The sequence below is a fragment of the Canis lupus genome, chromosome 11 (assembly GCF_048164855.1).
Source record: "Canis lupus baileyi chromosome 11, mCanLup2.hap1, whole genome shotgun sequence".
Lineage (NCBI taxonomy): Eukaryota > Metazoa > Chordata > Mammalia > Carnivora > Canidae > Canis > Canis lupus.
This window is the reverse complement of record NC_132848.1, coordinates 54,916,991-54,938,819: the sequence shown is the minus strand read 5'-3', so window position 1 is coordinate 54,938,819 and position 21,829 is coordinate 54,916,991. Positions and strand designations below refer to the sequence as shown.

Below are 21,829 nucleotides of genomic sequence, written 5' to 3'. Positions count from 1 at the left end.
AAGCCAATTCAAAAATTACTATCACCACACAATTTCTCACCTAGTGGGGTGACACACCCTTTTCACCTAGGTCTTTCTTTTGAGGTTCAGGCAGGCAACAATATGTTTGACTTTAGATTCATAACATTATTTTTCTTTCTATCTGTCATGTCACATTCTAATCAGCTCTGTGTGTTCCTAACCCCTTCCGTCAGGCTGGGAGTTACTCAAGGTCAGAGGCAGGATCTTCTTTGTTATATCTCTAGTACTCAGCCCAGCCTCTGACACAGAATCCACACATTGAAATTGTGGACTATAATCATCCTCACATCTGATGTGAATTTTAGAGATAAATATAACAATGCATTTAGATTCACCATAAAAGTTCCTTTCCATATTATCCAATTTTATTACAATTAAGACAAGGCTAGAAATACTTGCAATGATGAGAAGGAAATAAGACAGTAATTCCTATTGATCAAAGGAGAAAAATGAAAAGGTACTTACCTAAATTCACACAATTAATGGCAGTGCTGAAACTAGAGTCAAATTTATCAATACCTTGAAAATCATTCCAGTGCCCAGTAGGTTCTGTCTACTGAGAAAATGAATACTCCTGAAGACAAATGTTGGATTGGGAAAAAGGAAAATTAGCCTTTTTTTCACAGACCTCTCCATGTCTCAAAGGTTGCCAGGGTCCATTCATTTCTTAGAACTCATTTATTGGGATTTAGTGTGATATAATGGAATGAGCTTTTACTAGCAGTGTGACTTTGGGAAAGTTACTTAAACTCTCCAAGCTTTGATTACCGTACCTGTAAATGGAGATACAAAAATCTGTCATGGAGAATTGATATAATAATTAGTGAAAATGGCTGCAGGGCATACTGACTGGCACATGCTAGGCATTCATTCATCAGTGGTAGCTGTTATTGTTCTCTTTAACTATGAGATGAATAATACCACCCTTACAAGAGATGGGCTAAATAAGCCTGTTTTTTAATGAAAAAGATATGCTTAAAAAAAAAAAAAAAAGATATGCTTGTAGGAGCAAAAAAAAGCCAGATCAGACAAGAAAGATCCTTATACTTAAAAAATAAAATAGTATATTATATTCTTTTTGTCCAGAGCACTTTGGAAATGATTTGTGGCTGTAGAATTTAGCATAGCATCATATTTATTACCTGTCTGGAGTTGACCACATATTTTAAGCATCATAAAACTTTCACTATACAGACAGCCTTACTACTGTAGTAGGATGGGAGTAGGAAAAATATCGAAATTTATGTAAAGAAGATATGCAGAGAAAATGTAAATTATTAATTTTTTCAGGTACTAATTGTGTTTTTAATTTCCCGTTCCGGTTGTTGGCAAGAGATGTAGGAATTTTCCAATTTTAGATCATTCATTTTGTTCTTGTTTAAAAGTATTTATTTTAAGTAAATGTTCAATTAAGATTTCAAATTCTCTATCAGTTTTTGTTTTTGTTTTTTCGCCTCTGAAGAGAGAATTTCTTTTTCCACCTTCCCCAGCATCTGACGGAGGGGTTTCTGTTTTGAAAGCTTTCCTGGGGATTGCCTCAGGATTTCCTGGATGTCCCTCACCCAGTCTAGTCTCTGGCCATTCTTTGTGGACTGAGACATGGGTGACCTTGGTTCATCTCTTGGGCACATAATTCCCTCAGAATGAAGGATTTTGTGTTTGCCTTTGGGTCCAAGATTCTAGAAGTTTCCTTGTCTGGTCTCTAGAACTCTTCTGAACTCTTGATTCTCCTATTGTTTCTGGGTGCATCTGGGGATTCCAAGAACTTCTCTGCAATCTTCTGTGATTTTTGAGGCTTCTCTAGGATATTCCTTTCTGCCATTGACACGTGTCTTTCCAGGTATTGGTGAATAGAGCACCTTGCTGAAACCAGGGCTTCTCTGAGAGGCTTTCAGTTTCCACAGATGAGTATGATGGCAGCTCCAATATTTCTGAGTTCCCCAGTCATATCTGGGTGTTTGATCTTCTTAAGTTTCAAGTCTGCTAATGAGGGTCACTCTCTCTTCCTCCGTTTCCTTTTATTTTCTCCTCTTTCTAAACTCTTCCTTCCAAGCATCTGAATGGTTTTTCCTTCCTATGTGGCAGGCAGTTATTTGCTGCTTCATGGTTTATTCTGTGGTTCACCTCCTACTCTGCAGTGAAATGGTAAAGTGCTTTTAGATCTAAATCCTTTTAGATTTTTATTTTCCTCTCAAAAATTATAGTTTTTACAAACAAATGAAAATACAAATGCTCATTTTATGACCTCATTACAGACTTAAAAAATACTTATCAGGACTCAAAACCGAGCAGGGCTGCACATTTCTCAAGTGTGCGCAGCCATAAACTTAGTGGGTCAGAAAATCAAGAGAGAACAAGAAAAGACATTACTTTCAACACAAACACACTGGGATGATTAGGAATTAAGATTACAAAGGATAAAACTACAGGCTTAACCTCTAACAAATTTTATCTCTGCTGAATTTAAGAATCCAAAAGGCACTTCTTTCTTGGCACTCCTAAGACCTAGAAGACTTAATACAGTTTTCTCCAAATTTCTGATTTATTGATTGAGTTTCCTTCTTTGTGCAAACCTAATCTTCTCAATGGGTATTTATAATTTACCTTTTCGAAGCAATCAGCTATTAGAGTTGTGCTTCTTTTCCTTTAAGTATCACCCTGGGAAACATTTTATATTCTCGTAATTTAAACTAGTATCTCCTTTAGAAGCTTCCTGGTGTCAACTAGATTCTTTATGAAACAGTTCCTTGGGTTTATAGCTAAAGCTATGACCAGCAAACATTTATATATTGCTTTAGTTTAGACATTCCGTTTTTGGATTTAAACTTAGGCCTGCTTCTTAAGGACAGAGTCTTTATTTGCTAAGTAATTTCTTGTGACCTGGTCAAAAACAGCTGTACATTATAATTGATGAGTGGCTGTCCAAACCCCTTTTTTCATTCCCACCTCCCTTACTTTTTGTTTACTTGCTGGTAAGTCTCAGGAAGATAAAAAGTACTACCATTAGTGCCCTCGTTTAGAGAAAATGCCAGGAAAAACAATTACATTATGATCGTTATCATTACTAATATTTTCCCATCAATACACATTTAACAAATATGGAGAGATTTATGTCTTGCCAGAATGAAGTGTCGTCTTAGAATACACACTTCTCTCTAATTCAATCAGAAAGGTGACTAGGTTATAGAAAACACTTTGATTTCAAAATAAAATCATTTCCAGGAACCTTGGCAGTACTTTGAGCCTTTATTTAATAACAGTCAACATGGTACGGACATCATAAAAAGTGTCATATCATAAATTTGTCGTAAAATAGGTGTATAATAATAATGATATATAAAAGGAATACTTTTGAGCCTCCCATCACTGGTCAGACATGCTCATTAGTGGTTTTTCTTCTGATTTGGATGGGTTTATATTAATCTATCTACATTTGTATCTGTTTCTTTTCACAACCTGTGGATCACTTCTATAGCCCTCTGCCAGGACTTTCGGTTGCTTTCTGCAAGTCAACCATAGAGCAGAGCAAAGACTCGTAGGAACAGCTCATAGGGAGAGTACTCAGATAAGTCATCTATGAATGCAAGCACTCCTGAATCCACTAAAATCAGTCTTTCTTCAGTGATACCTTAGCATAAGAAAGAAGGAACCAAAGATTATTGGATTTATCACATTTATAAGAAATGTATTGCAAATGGAATTATAAATCCTAGTGCTATTTATTATCCATTGGAGGGGATCCCTGGGTGGCGCAGCGGTTTGGCTCCTGCCTTTGGTCCAGGGTGCGATCCTGGAGACCCGGGATCGAATCCCATGTCGGGCTCCTGGTGCATGGAGCCTGCTTCTCCCTCTGCCTATGTCTCTGCCTCTCTCTCTCTCTCTCTGACTATCATAAAAAAAAAAAAATATATATATATATATATATATATATATATTATCCATTGGATAATAAATAGCACTAACTTACTTGCCAATAAATAGCACTAACTTACTTGCCAATATTATGGAAATACCCACATTTTGTGTGGAAGAAAGGCATTTTATATTATACTTCTCCTGGGTTTTTCTGACTTTGATTCTTCCTCTCAATACTCTGCAGTCAGCCCAAATCCTAACCTTTCTTCCTCTCTGGAGTAACATTTTCTCAAGAGCCGAGCTTACTTTTTCTTACTCTTCAAAGATTCTTTTAAGCTGATACTGGCTTAATATAGGCCTAAAATACACTAATTGTAGATATTATACAGTTGGACCATTGAAGCTTTTGTGTTTTCTTCAATTTAGTAGTAAATCAGATAATCAGAAATCCACATGTATGGACAGCATGAATTGGTGATAGTGATTACTTGAAAGGACTCATGTATTAGTCATGATGTAAAGTATTTATTCTGGATTATTTATTCTTTTGCTTATAATCCTTTACAATGCTCTAGTTACATCATATAATTATAGTGCTATTGAACATGGGGGTGAAATTTATTTAATCATTATATTTCATTTTGATATTTTTTTAATATAAGAACACTAACTATACCTGTAGGAGTTACTTCATCAGCGTGTGGCAGAGACTAGGAGATTGGATTCTATAGGCCTTTCAGTGCCTGTGAGCTATTGAGTTAATTTTTACCAATTGATCACAATTCTGTAAAAATATCTCAGGTGGGTAGTCCAGTTTGTATATTTGGCCCATAGATTGACTGGTGTTACAGAGATCTATTGTAGTTCTCATGTCAAAATGATTGAGTCTCAAGGTGATTTCAATGACAAGTCATTGAATTTGATATATATATATATACATACACACACACACACACACACACACACACAAGCCTTTCAAGCCTTGAAAGTTTGACTAGTGTCTGTAAAAGTTCATGCCAAGATCTGTGTTCTTGGGCTCAGCTCATTATTATTATCAAAGTTAACTCCTATGTAGGATTGTTTGGGGAAAAAGGCTGAGGGTAGGAATAGGCAAGAATATTTGGTCTTTGTGGGGCTTGGCTTTTTTCTATAATGTTAAGAGCAAAGACCTTAGATTAAGACTTCCTGGGTTTGGAACGTGGTTCTGCCACTTACTGTATAAGCTCACTTTCCTCATCTGTAAAATCGGGACTCCAGTTTTACCAGAGTCACTGTGCACAGCCCCATAGACACTGCAGTTTAATGAATGTGCCGCTGGGAATTCTGCATCCCTGGGCTTGTTCTTCTATCTCAGCCAGTTGCGCTGGTGATTAAATGAGTATAGTGCTTAGAACAGTGTCTGACTAAGCACTCTATGACTGTTTGCTATCATTATCCTTTGGGTACACCTTAAAAATGAAGTGTATTTTAGTTCTAATTTTAAGGATCTCCAATGATGGCTTTCCTTTCCCCACCCCTAGCCCCAAAATATTTCTAGTTACTGGCATTTGTAATAAATAGATTGTTAACAAATTAATTTGGGCTCTTTAATCCTAGAAAAATACTGTATTGCAGTGCTGTACCAGGCCATATTGGAGCCTGAGGCAAGAGGAATAATCAGTAATACTGATTCTACTTTATGTAAAATTTTGATATTTTGTTCACCGTAGGATTTTTTTTTGCATTGATTTAAAAAATTGCATTGAAATATTATTTTCCTTGATTACTAAGTTTTTAGCATTCCCTTCCCCCCTTATATTTTACATCTCAGGTTAGTACCTCACTCATTTCACCCATCTTATCCTAGCCTGGCCCTGCTGTACCGGACTTCATCTGTTGTCATTGAGGAAAAGAAAAAAGGTCTCAAATCTATGCTGACTCAAGGAGGCTATAGCAGCCAAATCTAAATCTAGAGTCTGGAAACTGACCCTTAAAATGTCATTCCTATTAGTGCTAAATCTCATTTTTTATTTTCCAGTTACAAGGTAACTTAGAAAACCTTAGTTAAGGAATCCTTAAAATGCAAAACAAATTTTGTATTCACTCGATAACATGGCCAGGTAATTTGGTCTTCAGAGTGAAATGAGCACAAAATAAGTGTGACACAAAATCAGAGTATCATAGGACAGCCATGGGAACAACAGCTATCCTGAAATCAAAAGGTAAAGAGAATAGGATGGAATCAAAGGGGGTTTTAAAAATTTTTTAATTTATTTTTTACCAGTAGTGTTAAGAGAATCCCACCTTTTCAAAGGAACCAGATCATGGAAGAATAGAAAATGTATAGATGCCCTTTTACGTATTGATGACATTGTTGAGAAAATGTGTCCAGGACCAGTGCTGGCTAAGTAAATAGGAACTCAGCCAATATCCCATGACATGGCGAGAAACATGAACTAAAAACTACGTATATGAGTTTGTAATCAGATAAATGTTGAGTCGGATTACTGTTCTGTCATCCAATAGCTGTTCAATTTGGACAAGATATTTAAATTCTCTGAACCTTAGTATGGAGATAAAAATTGTGAGAAATAAGACTTTCTGTACAGTAGCTAAAAATGCATGAGACACATAGAAGGTGTTTAATGGCTGGTTATTGGTGTTATTATGATTCATATTTATATGTGTCAAACAACACACCAGCTAATCAAGGGCAATGAGTAGTACGTGGTTATAGATGGCCAAACCCAGTGAACTGTCTGCTGGGAGAGTGGTTCAGTCCTGAGCCAGGATAGATGACAGCCAAGCAATTAGGCCTGAAGAAGAGAACACATGTGTCCATTTAGCTACCTGAGAGATGGCCAACCTAGCATCAGATTAGCATTTATGTGCTGATGAGCCCAGCTCTCTTAATTTTTGAATAATGTGAGAAAATGGCACCAGACAAACAGGAACCAGGGAGTTAGCCAGGCCTCTGATCACCCAAGATGCAGGGAGCCTCCAGTAAGCCAGTAGAGAGAGAGAGAGAGAGAGAGAGAGAGAGAGCCCTAGGCTAACTCAGGAAACTGCTCTTCCAAAGAGGGAAAAGGGATTGGACATGGGCTGTCAGAGTGTGTAGAATTGAAAAAAGGAACTGATGGCAATGATACTCAGCAGGAGATGACTGCAACAGGCCTTCCTCCCACACAAGACTGGGTATTCATATAGCATCAGCAAGTAGGCTAGTGCTGTCCAGCTTACATCATTGAAACATATATCCTCATCTTTATTTTCTCAAACTTGTATTTAATTTTTAAAAAATCTCCGATTCCCTCCTCCTTTTGTAGTACTACTGAATAAAAATAATAATGATAATAATAAATAAAATAAATTTAAAAATAATTTGGTGGATTTGGGACTTTTCAGACCCTACATAACATTTCAGGGCATTTTTTTTTTCCTCCCAGTCCTCAAAGAAAACATACCTGGCAACTGATGTTTATATAATATCTAGGCTCCTGGCCAAATCATCTTTAAACTATAGCCATCTGGATTTTTGATCTAGGATATTCAGTCACCGTTGCTGCAAGTTTTCTTTTTAATACAATTATCATTTCTTAGTTATTATGGATTATATCTTTCAATAAAGATTTATCTCCATAAGGAAGAAACTTGAGAAATTATATAAGACTCCATTTTTTCTTAGCAGCTAATTGAGTACCCCAAGTAATCAAGACATTTAAGCATATTGTCATCCTCCAAAGCAAAGGGATCTCATTCCTGTTTCTCTTCCAGAATTGTGAAACATTTCCCTCACTTTCATTCATAGGCCACCTGAGAAACCTGAATCCGGCATGCCTTTAATTCTAGACACCAAAGTCAGTTTTCCTTGCATTGTGTGTGAGTTTGGTCTTTGCATTTTTTATTTTAGTGAGTTTTCCTTGGCAGAGGCCCTGCTCCTGCCTGGGAGCTGATTGAGCTTCCGTAGAGCCAATATGTTTCTCAGTTCTCCAATTTAAATTCTGCCAAGAATTTCCTAACGTGTGCCATGAGAAATTCAGCAGCACATAAAACCCCATTCATTAAATAAACAGTTAACTAAGCAACCCTTGGCAAAAGGCACAACCCATCTGACATTTGAAGCACTAGGGACCTTCCAAAGGAAATAATTAAAGAATGCATTAAGAAGAAATACCTCGGTGCTGAACAGCCATAATTGAAAAATAACAGTTCACAACCTAGAGTCTCTATACTTTTTTAGAGTCCTCAAAATTAGAAATGAAGAACAGTTATGTATGTTCAGTATTTCAGCAAATCTAGAAAAGGCTACATGCTTACCCTCTTAGCATAATCTAAATAAAACAGCTATTTGCATCAGGCTAGAGTTCTATCAACTCAGTGTGATTATAGAGGAGATCTCATTATGCCTTTGATAAATTTAAAATTACAAACAAAGTATTCCTTAATGAATACCTTTTGTTTAGTAGATGAAATCTTTCAAAATGTAAAGTTCATGGAAGATAAGGAATTGAGTTATGAAATTTAGGAAATAATCATGTAAACATGAAGATTTGAGGGTAATTAATTACTTCAAAGCATACTTCTTTACTTTTTAAGGAGGAAACTGCTTCTTTAAATGGCCATCATTCCTCTCTTATACATTTAAGATCATAATAATAACAATAATGGCTACTCTTTGCTCAGTGCTCAAGACCAAGTACCCTAGTACTGTCTGTGATTAAATAATAGTGCAAAATAAGTGTTAACCTTATTTGAAAAAGGGGAAACTACTTCAGAGAAACTAAGGAACTTCCCCAAGGCAGTGTAGTTAAGTAGCATAGCAGAAATTCAAACCTAAGGCTGTTTGAATCTATATTCATATCTATATCTATATTTATGTACCTACCATACAAAGTATTGCCTTCAGATAATATTAAAATAATGGAGCACATTTACACACCACTTCTCAATAACAGGTCTAGCTTGCAAAATATTTTTATTGTGGATGGGAGAGACAGCAGCATTGGCTTTCTTAAGTATCAGCTTCCCTGTTTCCTTTGTGGGTGCTCAGGTAGAGATGTGGTCAAGAAGGAATGGCAGGCAGCCAGAGAAAGACAGGGGATTGGTACAATGTGAGTAATCACAAATTTGATAATCGGATCTTGAAATCTCAAGTCAACAGGGCTTAAAAGAGTTGTAAGGCTTTTATTGCTGAAGGGAACCTAGTTATCATAAAAACAGCCCCATGGAAAGAAAACAAACAAAAAATTATACAATCTATTCCCAGGTCTGAAGAAGGCATTCAGATTCTGTCTCTCCACTGCTTACTAGCTGGACACTATCTGTGTGTCCTCAGGCAAGTGGCCTAACCTCTTGAAGAGAGCCACATTAAAGTGGAGCGCACTTGGTTTTCTCCTGCCCTGAGAATCCTTCAGCCTGGCCTCCAAATCACCTCCAAATGCGAGTGATTGGCCACCCACTCCTAGCATTTTACTGCAAGACACTCTACTAGGGCTTGTGATTATTACAATAGAATTAGTGTGCTTATAATTGCATTTTCCCCCTAATTTTATTTTTCTTTATAGTTTTATATGTATCTTCCAACAAATAATACAATTTTCTGGCATGAGGCCAGATTCTCTATGTGTTAAAATCAAAATTATTATAATCACTTATAGATGATAACTTTACAAATAATTTTAACAGGGATGTAATTATAAGAGAGATATAATTTCCTTTTGCTTATCAGAAGTTTCTTTAGGGCACGTGGGTGGCTCAGTTGGTTAAGCATCTACTTCTTGATTTTGACTCAAGTCATGGTCTCAGGGTCATAAGATGGAGCCCCACGTTAGGCTCTGTGCTGAGCATGGAGTCTGCTTGAGATTCTCTCTCTCCCTCTCCCCCTCTCTCCTGCTCTCTCTCTAAAAAAAATAAATAAATAAAATTTAAAAATAAACCTCTTTAAATGAGTTTAAATAAATAATTTGCCACCAGCTTTAGCTGGCTACATTTTGTAAAGCTAAATCAGAGCAACTACAATAGTTCTGTTATATATTTATCTTATCTATGCAGAAAACAAAACTATATGATGCAATGTACAAACATAATTAGAATAATTAATGTAAATAGCTTAGTAGGAGAGACCTAACATATATTAGAACACACTATAGAAATATAATTAAATGAAATGGAACTGGATGAAAGAAAGAAAAAAAGAAAGAAAGAAAGAGAGAAAGAAAGAAAGAAAGAAAGAAAGAAAGAAAGAAAGAAAATAGAATGCTCAGAAGCAGAACCTTGTACAGTATATATCAGAATTTTAAAATGTGGTAGGCCTTACAAATCAGTAGAAAAAGGAGAAGTTGTTCAAAAAATGTGCTGGCTCAAATAAGGAGCTGAGTAGGAGGACTCAATTTGGATTTTCACCTTCGAAGAGAAGACAAAATATTTTCAAAAAGATTACAGTTACACAAGCACCTATAAAATTAAGTAATAAACATTGTATATAACAATATGTTTATCAACTCTTTCTTGGGGGAGGACTTTTTTTTAAGGATTTTACTTATTTGAGACAGAGTAAGTGAGCACAAGCAGGGGCAGCAGCAGAAGAGGGATAAGCAGACTCCCAGCTGAGCAAGGAACCCGACTCAGGATTCAGTCCCAGGACCCTGAGATCATGACCTGAGCCAAAGGCAGATGCTCAACTGACTGACCCACCCAGGTGCCCTTTCTAAGCTAAAAAGTGATGAACACAATCAAAAAGTGGGGCAGCCTGGGTGGCTCAGCGGCTTAACACCGCCTTCTGCCCAGGGCATGATCCCGGAGTCCTGGGATCGAGTTCCGCATCAGGCTCCCTGCATGGAGCCTGCTTCTCCCTCTGCCTGTGTCTCTGCCTCTTTCTCTCTGTGTGTCTCTCATGAGTGAACAAATAAAATCTTTAAAAAAAAATTTTTTTTTAAGTGAAAGTAGAATGAAAACTTCGGCATATGCAACCAACATATAGCATGTCATGGTAAATCAACAGAGGAAGGACCAACTACATAGTATATGGCATTTTATATATGTGTATATTATATACACATATACACACACATATATATCCGTGCATTCTAGGGACATACATATACTAGATGGTATATAATATACCTTTATATATAGCTACCCCTTTAGAAAAATGTAAAATTAGATGATAGGGAAGCTCTGCAGAGCTCATGAGGCTGGGGATGCAAAAGAATTGGTTAATCCAGACATAACATTTGATGCCACTATTTTGTTATGATCAATTCAAAGATTCATTCTTGTTTCTTGATAATATAGGTTCCCTTATAAAAAAAAAATAAAGCGGCCTCTTGTCCTTCATTGAGACTAGTAGAGGATTTAAAAAGTTTTGGGATAAAGCAGACATGCATTGTCCTTATTAGCAGCATCTGCCAGCTTGGAATAGAAGCTTTAAACCCTAATTTATGGCGTGTCACATTCTGCAAGATCATGAAAGACTGATGCTGAAAATATCTTCATCACTTAGTTGCAAAATAGCAGTAAACATTGCAGGTTTATTGTTTCTAGTTAACTTTTTCTGTGTCTTTGTAAATGCCATTAGTGGGGGAAATAACTGCAAGATTTTTTTCCCTTCGGGACTTTTATTTTTATATTTGAGTGTCAGCTTATTGTGAAGCTATCACAGTTTTAAAGATAGAATTGCCTTTAAATCAGTTATGGTTCCCTTTCTGCCATGTTGCTGAAAAGACGGCTGCTCTTCATTTGTAATTGCTCTAGGGCGTCTCCTATTACACGCCTGTGCTAGAGACAGTTCATTGTTCCATCTGTTTCTGAACAGTCAAAAAAAAAAAAAACAAAAAAAAAAACTGAACACTGAATTCCTTGATACTTGTTCATGATAAGAGCTTGATGCCAACTGAGACAGTCCCTGAACTGCTCTGTGCCTCAGTTTCCTCATCTGAAAATAAGGAAGAGTGACCTAGTTTCTGCTTTTACTTTTCAAAAATTGACCCATCAACTCTTATGTAACTGAAATAGTGGTTCGCTTTTCTATTTTTTTCCCCCACGGGCATTGCTGAATTACTGAATATTTAATTTGAGAGAAATAGCCATTCCTATTTAGTGGAACTCAAGTTGCCACACACCCAGATGCCACTGAAAGCTTCATTAAATTGAGTTGTTAACCCTGGGACAGCACAGCCTTTTTGCTCCCACGGCCGACTTGTACAGATGGCATCAAGGTTGTCTAAATAACTTTAGGCACTTCACTGATGGAATGAAGGAAGGGCAAAGCAAGAGGGTGTCTTCTTTTGATTTTCCTTCTTTTCATGAATAAGATGTAGTTGATCATGTTTAATTGGAATTAAGCAAAAAGATTTCCCTTTATGCATGGCTTAAATAAAATATTATCATTTTTTGTCCTTTCCAACTTTCAACTAATTTTTGGTTTGAAATTAATAAGTCACATGCCTTTACAGAGAAGTGATGTTGTTGTAGTCTGTTTTTACATTCCCTAATTAGTTTCTTCATTTAGGTGTGGGGAAAGTTGCAATTTATATGAAAATTTTATCTACACATAATCTCTGAATAGGATTAGATTATGGGGGAAAAAACTCACCTTCTCTGCTGCCCACCCCCCATCCCCGCAAACAAAATGAAACAAAACATTTTTATCTTTCAAAATTCCTTATATAACTCTCTTTCAAATCAAATTTTCTGAATTCTGGGTATTGTTTTTAAGGTGGCATTGGGCTACTCTGACCAGGGCTTGTGCATTTCCTACCTGCCACCCCTTCTCTGACTCACACACAGCATGTGAATCCCTGCAACTGGATGCACACTTGCCTCAAGAAGACATATTCAAATTATAGATGAAAACGTCTGTGGTGTGTGACATGCTTAGGAAGCTAAAATCCTGTTAGTCATTTAGTCAGTTAAGTTCAACAATTTTTTTTTTCACCTCACATTTGTGCTCCGCTCTCAGTATAAGAAAGTGCACAGCACTGGCAACTTGACCTTGAGTGGAAGATAGGGCAATGATGAGTGCAACAATTTTTTTTAAGTGGCTACTTTTGTTTCTATTGTGCTCTTAAAATTGTCTCTTCATGGTAGCAGGAACAGTAAAGAAACTCTGTTTAATTTTCTACTTTTTAAAATTATATATATATATTTTTTTTTTCCAGCTGCAGCCCTTCCTTTGGTGTGAGCCAACCTTATAAGTGCTGATATTTGTTTGTAGGCCAAGACATTTTTTATTCCAACTGAGTTAGACCATCTTGTGTTTTAGCCAAGAACTTTGTAATTTCTGAAATTATTAAATGCTTTTAGTATATGTATGTTTGTATTTTGGTGTGTATGTGGTATATATACACATGTGTTATCTACTTATCCATCTAGAGATATAGTATATATTCTAATATACATGTGTATCTTTTCTCAATGTCAATTTTAGCAGGCTTGACATATTATATATAAACACATTTATATTAGGTAATGTATAAGCTATGTGTGTGTGTATTCACATACAGTTTACACATTTCAGATAAATACACCAATAACAAGTATTAATGAGAAATTAAACTAGTTTATTCTAATATCTTAATTCTAATACTTTATTATACATATCCTTATATTATATATATCCAAAAGGCATACCTATTGAAAAACTACATTAGAGTTCTAGAAACAAGAATAAGCCCCATTACTTAAACTGGATTTGAAGGGACATTTTAATCAACAAGCACACGAAAACACTCTCTTAAGATTAAAATATTTCATTTAGAAATATTTTAAGAAAGACAAAGAGAAGGAAAGATACTGTTTATGTAATAATCCATGTAATTCATAGCAAGGCCATCCTTTTGCATGGTGGTAAACTGTTTACTTGTGAATCTCTTAATTAGCAACTGTTATCAAAAAGTACAAATGAAATTCTAAATGAAAACTCTAAGTGGGGCAGCCCTGGTGGCGCAGCGGTTTAGCGCTTACCTTCGGCCCAGGACGTGATCCTGGAGACCCGGTATTGAGTCCCACATCGGGCTTCCTGCGTGGAGCCTGCCTCTCCCTCTGCCTGTGTCTCTGCCTCTCTCTCTCTGTGTCTCTCATGAATAAATAAATAAAATCTTAAAAAAAAAAAAGAAAAAAAAAACTGTAAGTGAAATTTCCTGCTGAGACAAACACAGAATTTGAAGTTAATATCATTAGCTCTTCACGGTATTTGACATGGTCACGATAGAAGACATTCACTGAGCTCTGTGCTGTCACATATTTACTAATAAAATAGGATAATGTTTTCTATTTTCTAGGACACTTGTCAGGAACAAATACATAAAACATATAAATTTCTTATAACAGGGTCTGACAGAAAATAAACACTCAATAAATCTTAGCTGATTCTTGTGGTGGTGGTAGTGGTGGTTTGTGTTGATGTCAGATGCCACGGAAGTTCTCTCATGAGTGAAAGTAAAAGCCCCAGGCTCACTAGCTTCCTATGTGTCGTGGTTAAGAAACCTCAGCTATCTAGAAAGTCTTCAACCTGCAATATGAATGTCAAGATACTAAAAGAAGCCCCAGGCTGCTGTGATCTCTCTGATCCTGATGGTTGTAGCCCTGTTAATTACTTTATTTATGATAGTCACAGAGAGAGAGAGAGGCAGAGACATAGGCAGAGGGAGAAGCAGGCTCCATGCACCGGGAGCCCGACGTGGGATTCGATCCCGGGTCTCCTGGATCGCGCCCTGGGCCAAAGGCAGGCGCTAAACCGCTGCGCCGCCCAGGGATCCCTGTTAATTACTTTAAAACATTGAACAGTCATCTACTATGTGCCATGCTGTTGCCTTTGTTACAGCTGCATTCAGTTCCTCTCAGAACAATAACATTATTTATGATAATAACACTAACAAGAGCAGCTGATATTCACCTGGACCCTTACTCTGTGCCAGACCCTATTGCTAGCACTTTCATTGAAATATCTTTTTTATTTTATTTTTTTACAATAACCCTCATGTAGTAGATGTTATTACTCCACCTTACAGAGAAAACTGAGCCCCTGTGAGGTTGAAGGACTTGGACAAAGTCACAGGATTGCAAGGGAGGCAGCTGCATTTCTCTTTGAAATTGTGAAAACTGGATTCCTAGCACTTACTTTTTATTACTCCCAAGAATAGTAGAGAACCAAGACTCAGAGTAGAATAAGTCATTCATGTTCTCAGGTCACAACCGAGTCTAGATCCCGGCATCACTCCTTGCCTTTAAGTTCGGTGTCCTTTCCATCACCCTGCAGACGCTCACAGCTGAGGTATGAAAAGCTTTGATCAATGCATGCTAATTAATTCAAAAGCTTCATGAAAATGTCTAAGCTGAAACATTTATTTATAACAACAAAATAGTCATTATTTGAGTAGCAAATGCTTTCCTACTGATGTGCTTATTTCACACACTCCCACTTCCTGTGGAAAGGGCTCTATCTATCAGCCATCAGTTCTTTAATACCATCTGTACAAACCTTAGAAAGATATAATCCTTGATGTATGTCTATGTGCCTAAAGATGTCGTGAACGTTCTCTTTACCTAACGGATTAGTGCTTCAACGTATCTCAGAATAGAGAGCAATATCCTGACATCAAACCACAACCGGAACAAGCCAGACAAAGAGAAGGAACAATAGAATGTCTTTCACCGTTGTCCCAAATCACATAGATTTGGGAGACAAAAGATTGTCCAAAAGATCTTTTGGGAGACAAAAGATTTAAGGGAGAGAAAGCTCAGGATTTATAGGTATGACATCCTTTTCCTTTATATACATATTCTAGAATTTAAGAACCTGAGAGAGAGGTTAGGCAAGTTGACCTAGATAATAGCTTTGTGATTAAGCCATGTCTATACCTAGACTCTCAAACTTTTCTTTTTATCCTATTTATTTCCCTTGCTTTTTAGGACTAATAAGATCAAATAAAACACTCAGTGATTGTCTACCTCAAATTTCAAGCCTGGGAATACAAAACTACAGACATATTGTTCCTGTGCTTGCATATTTAAGTTTGAGGGACTTGTTTTTTAAATCTTTTTTTTTTAATTTTTATTTATTTATGATAGTCACACAGAGAGAGAGAGAGAGAGAGAGAGAGAGAGAGAGAGAGAGGCGGAGACACAGGCAGAGGGAGAAGCAGGCTCCATGCACCGGGAGCCCGACGTGGGATTGGATCCCCGGTCTCCAGGATCGCGTCCTGGGCCAAAGGCAGGCGCTAAACCACTGCACCACCCAGGGATCCCAAGTTTGAAGGACTTTTAAAAGATTTTAACAAATGTTGAAGGAAAGGGAAAGATCATCATAACAATGTGTGGAAATTATATGGCATATAGATAGATAACGAAAAAAAAAAGCCACCTAGTCTCTTTATGTTTTTATTTCTTTGGGATTTATTATTTATTTATTATATAAGCAGAGAAGTGAAATTCAACATTGTGAATTACTCTAAAAAAAAAAGGGAAAAAACAATATCCTCAAAGAAATATTGATTTTATGAACAGATCCAAACGAGAGTGCAATAATATCATCACTAATTGTTAAGATGGTAGAGTATACAGATATTTTTGAAAGTTGAAACTGTTAAACAAATTACAACTTTCTACCTAAATAAAAAGGATATATGAATAACTGTATTTGATTAGGAATCATATTAGCTGAGAAAGAAGCAAAAGAATAGCTTACATGTGAATTTTTATAAGAGTTGGAGTGCTTGCTGTCTACATATTATTGTAATTGAACTATATTCAGGTCGCTTTAAGAGTAAGTCTAACTTGAAAAGTAGAGTGATTATGAAATCTGGGTCAGATGAAGTAGTAGTGTAGTTGTGAGAGCTATCAGGCTGCCTCTCCAAAATTGCTTTTCTGTCTTCTGGAGTTACCTTTCAAAGAATACAAAATGAGAAGGGAAAAAAAAAAAATATATCGTGCTTCTCCTCAAGGTAGTTCTTCTAGGAAAACGATTCTACCTCTGGAGAATTTTAACTCAGGTGTTTTTTTCATTCTAAAAGTAATTTAAACCCCGCAATATGAGTTTGAAGGTAAAGTTTTCTAATACACAGGCCAGCTTGCCGTTTATAACTGAACATGCACAGAAGTTTCTACATTTTTCTAAAGAAATAGACTAAATATAGTAGCTAGCTCATGAGATTAGTCTGCAGTACCACACTCTGCTTTACTTAGCTACATTTGTAAATATTGTTAATAATAGCCTATAACCTGGGACTAGGTAAAAAAAAAAAAAAGTGAACAAAGAATTTTATTTAATTCTCATCAGATATTTATTGAGTGTCTGCTTTGTGCCAGACTCTGACCTTGATGCTTGACTACAGTAAGCAAGAATCGTGTCTGCACAAAGCATAGATTCTGGTGGAGATTGATTGATTGATTGACTTGCGGGGCTGTGTGTGGAGGGAGAGTGTATGTGCGTGGCTAGCCCTAAGTTACCTGATCAAGGGAATCCTTAATTTTCTTCTCCATCTTCTTGAGTCTCCTTTTCCCCAGGGCATCCAATTCACTCACGAGATTATAAATCACTCACTGAAATCCTTAGCTAGAATTTCCCTAACCCCAAATCCGTCAACTTTTTGTAGCTGATATTGGACTCCTGAGGGAATATAACAACCCTTATACTACTTACTCATCTCAGAAACACCTGACTCTATTGTAGTGGTTCTATTTCACGGCAATGTGTTAGCATAGGTCAACATGATCATCTACATCAATTGGGTTGGAAAATGTTTTACTCATTCCTGATCGATGTCTTTGTCAAGGGAATCTCCAAATAATAAAATATAAATCTCCAAGGAAATTGAAACAATATATAGGCTTGGGTATCTTGAAAATCATAGTGGGGGATCCCTGGGTGGCACAGCGGTTTGGCACCTGCCTTTGGCCCAGGGCGCGATCCTGGAGACCCGGGATCGAATCCCACATCAGGCTCCCAGTGCATGGAGCCTGCTTCTCCCTCTGCCTGTGTCTCTGCCCCTCTCTCTCTCTCTGTGACTATCATAAATAAATAAAAATTAAAAAAAAAAAAAAGAAAATCATAGTGGGAAGCCATAAAACTTGGAAACCATTTTCTCCACTTCTAAAGATCCCCAAAGAAAGACAATCCTAAATCAACTTACCCTAGGCTTAATAGCTCTTCCTCTCTTCAAGATAGTAGACTTAAGAATTAATCTAATTCCCTTTTGTTATTGCTTAAGTTCATTTTCTTTTCTCTTGTTGTCAGTATATGCTTATTAAACCATTATACACATTTGCTCAAAGAATAATGGATGTGGTATTCTTTATAATAATCCTCCTTCAAGATAAAGGTAAACTGAAACACCAGGAGTAGTAGTGGAAATATGTGACTTCTATGGTTGGCACAAATCAGATATAAAATACCAATTACATGGGGGTGCTTAAATTTTAAGCATTTCCTTAAAATGATTTAATTTGTTATTTCCATGTCTACTAGATGATGATGAAGAGATGATATTTATTATTCATGCAGTTTGATATATTTGATACTTATTGAAAATCTCACAATGTACCTGGCATTGGATTAATTGCCTTTATGTAGATTCTCTCACTTATATTTTTTTCTTTAATAATTACAACAATCCTGTAAAGTGTTATCTCCCTAGAAGGGAGAAGAAATAAGGCTTGAAGAAATCATGCAGTTAGGTAATGATAGTTCTAGAATTTGAACTCAAGAGTGTTTGATACCACAACCTACACTCTTAATCACTCTGAAAAATAAAATATCCTTTAATAAATCATATCATGAAATTCACTAACTGCACTAACTGTTGGCTCTGTTACGTTTTGCCAAGGTTAGGGGGAAATAACTGCTGTATTAACCAGTTAATATGATTCTCAATCATTTACAGTTATTCATATATCTTTTTTATTTAGGTTGAAAGTTGTAATTTGTTTAATAGTTTCAACTTTCAAAAATACCTATATACTCTACCATCTTAACAATTAGTGATGATATTGTTGCACTCTCATTTGGATCTGTTCATAAAATCAATATTTCTTTGAGGATATTTTTTTTTCCTTTTTTTAAGAGTAGTTCACAATGTTGAACTTCACTTCTCTGCTTCATTGGCTTATATAATAAATCCCAAAGAAATAAAAACATAAAAGAGACTAGGTGGGTTTTTTTTCATTATCTATCTATATGCCATATAATTTCCACACATTGTTATGATGATCTTTTCCCTTTCCTTCATCATTTGTTAAAATTTTCTATTATAGAAATTTAAATGAATTTAGAACCTGTCAGTGTTGGCCGCTATGAATTTTTGAATGGCTTCTTAAAATAATTTAGATACTTATCTGGACAGAGAGCTAATTTATTCTTAAATCAGTATGACATATGTATTTTGGAAATGTAATTATGCATGGTATGCATTTTATAAAGGCAGGGTATGGATCTCTCTTTATCTTTATGTCAGAATGGCTTCAAGTTTATTAAGATGATGTGATAGCAGATGCATGATACTGTGAGCCCTGCCAGTGGATGTGTTCAATGTGCCGTTTAGAGTCCAAAAAGCCATAGGACTATCAACAAGCAGTCAGAACCAGCTAGCCAATTCGGATGAAATGCCTTGGGAAATTAGAATACAAGACAAACTTTGTTCCGTGTTTGTATACTTTAAAGTAAAATGGAACACAAGTAATACAGGTTGAATAGATTTAGAATCAACACTGTTCTAATGTTACCCAACATTATTCAAGCAGTTGTTAATGTAGGCCATAAGGGAAAAGGGAGCTTCTGCATGTTAGTTGTATTTTGTGATTTTTCTTAGATATTTCAGGATGTTTTCTACCTCAATTTGTTGTGATTATCTTACAGAGTTTATACACATAGTGGCCCTATATATCATAGATGGGATCCTATTTTTAGGGGAACAGTGATGCAAGATATCTAATTTCAAATACTTTAGTAGTGGGAAAACTGAAAAACTTTTATATTTAATAAACAAAGTATAATAACCAAACCCAAAAGCAAATGGCTTTTATAAGTTTGAGTCTATGCATGCTTGAAATAATGAGAACTGTATGCAAATTCACTCAAATTATTTGAGTCAACTACAACCAGGTGGTGTATGTACACACATTATTTGATTGGAATTATATTGGAATGGTTACTGTTTAATGAGTTAATACTTGAATTTTATTTGGCTGAAAAATTGGTCTTATATATAAAAATACACCAAACATCATGATACATGTGTTGCAAACATGTATTGCAAGTTATGTGAACTGAAGACAAGTTCTAAATATTAAAATATGAGCCTGGTTTCTCACTTTTATCCTCTGCCCACAGGTTGTTTATAAAAATAATGATGTAAGGCTGGAATTATCTCGACTTGCCAAGCAAGGAGACCCTAAGATGAAGATTCATGGAGTGGTGGCATTTAAATGTGAGAATGTTGCAACGTTGGACCCAATCACCTTTGAAACCCCAGAGTCTTTCATCTCTTTGCCTAAATGGAATGCAAAGAAAACAGGCTCCATATCATTTGATTTTCGCACAACAGAGCCAAATGGCCTCATTTTATTTAGCCATGGCAAGCCAAGACACCAAAAAGATGCCAAGCACCCTCAGATGATAAAGGTTGACTTCTTTGCTATTGAGATGCTAGATGGCCATCTCTACCTCCTCCTGGACATGGGATCAGGTACAATAAAAATCAAAGCCCTACAGAAGAAGGTGAATGATGGAGAATGGTATCATGTGGACTTCCAGAGAGATGGACGGTCAGGTAATTTTTCATTTTTTTTATGCTGTTTACCTACTGGACCACTCCTTACACCCCTCACCAAGGAAATTAAAACCAAGACATATTAAAGATTTCCTGCATTTCAGTCTTTAGGGTAAAAGAAATTGTTATCTGTTTCACATCATATACAAATCAGAAGAAGCTAGTTAATCACTATAGTTGGGCATCAAACCCCAAATCCTCAAATGGCTGCTAGAATCACTTCTTAAATGAACATTTATTTATTGGATAATCAAGTGCCAAATCTTGCAAGAAATTTTATCTTGAATTTGCAAGTGACAAAATGCAGGGTTCTTGTATTCCCAATTATTGCTTATATCATTGGATGATTGGAGGTACCTGAAGTGGCAAATACAAAATATGAAAAATCCAATAATCCACATAGAAAATCCTTAGTTTAATTTTTATCCAAGATGAATCTGTGGTGTTAAAACACTTTTATCAATTCAAAAGGATTAAGATTTCAAGGATTTCAAGAACATTGACAAAAATCTGTTGACTTCCAAATAGCTTTCCTTTCTAATGAAACATGTTTGGAATTTAGCCAATAGGAATTCTTTCCTTTGGCTTCTTGGAGAGGACTGTGTGTGTGTGTGTGTGAGAGAGAGAGAGAGAGAGCGCACATGTATAATTGGAGAAAGGAAAAGGCATTGTAGGGAAGGCCTGGAGAAATAACATTTACTTACTTTGAAATTTGAGAATGGATTAGGGGACTTAGGGAATTGACTGGCATTAGGTTTGTGGGGGCAAGGATCATCCAGGCAGAATAAATAGCATTTTGTGGAAACCCAGAAAGTGAGAGAGACAGAGAGAAGAAAGAGAAGGAAAGAGAGAAGCAATTTATTTTATGTATACAATTACATATTATTTCTTTTACTTTCTTCACTTTGTGTTCCCATGCTCTGATTGTTCCTCTCACTTACAAATCAAATTAGCTTCTTATAATAGAAGACAACTGAGTTTAGACCTAACCACGCTCCTCCCTTCCTTCACTGAACTTCCTTGTTTACTTATATGCCACACACCCACTCTGGGTTTTACACTAAATGGTAGTATAAGCTTGGCCAAGGCATTTTTTTTTTTTTTTTTTTTGTGGGTCTGAATTTCTTCCTTTGTGAAACATATTGGGAAGGACCCAGTATTGACGGGCTCCCAGACCTGGTGAAGGGGTGTCAACAGTGATGGGATCTAGG

At 36.2% G+C, this 21,829-nt stretch overlaps 1 protein-coding gene and 1 long non-coding RNA gene across 28 annotated transcripts in view; one reads left to right on the top strand and one right to left on the bottom strand.

The window, feature by feature from the left end:
* Positions 1-21,829, top strand: part of NRXN1 (neurexin 1) — a 1,115,374-nt gene that overhangs the window by 460,487 nt on the left and 633,058 nt on the right. For all 24 annotated transcript variants that reach the window (XM_072768323.1, XM_072768320.1, XM_072768315.1 and 21 more), the window contains one exon: positions 20,180-20,618. In XM_072768323.1, the coding sequence (XP_072624424.1) occupies positions 20,180-20,618 (439 nt within the window). The remainder of the gene's footprint in view (positions 1-20,179; positions 20,619-21,829) is intronic.
* Positions 1-21,829, bottom strand: part of LOC140600220 (uncharacterized) — an 87,066-nt gene that overhangs the window by 43,750 nt on the left and 21,487 nt on the right. For all 4 annotated transcript variants that reach the window (XR_012003438.1, XR_012003436.1, XR_012003437.1 and 1 more), the window contains 2 exons: positions 13,819-13,952; positions 10,172-10,257 (listed from right to left, as the gene is read on the bottom strand). This is a non-coding gene — a long non-coding RNA (uncharacterized lncRNA). The remainder of the gene's footprint in view (positions 1-10,171; positions 10,258-13,818; positions 13,953-21,829) is intronic.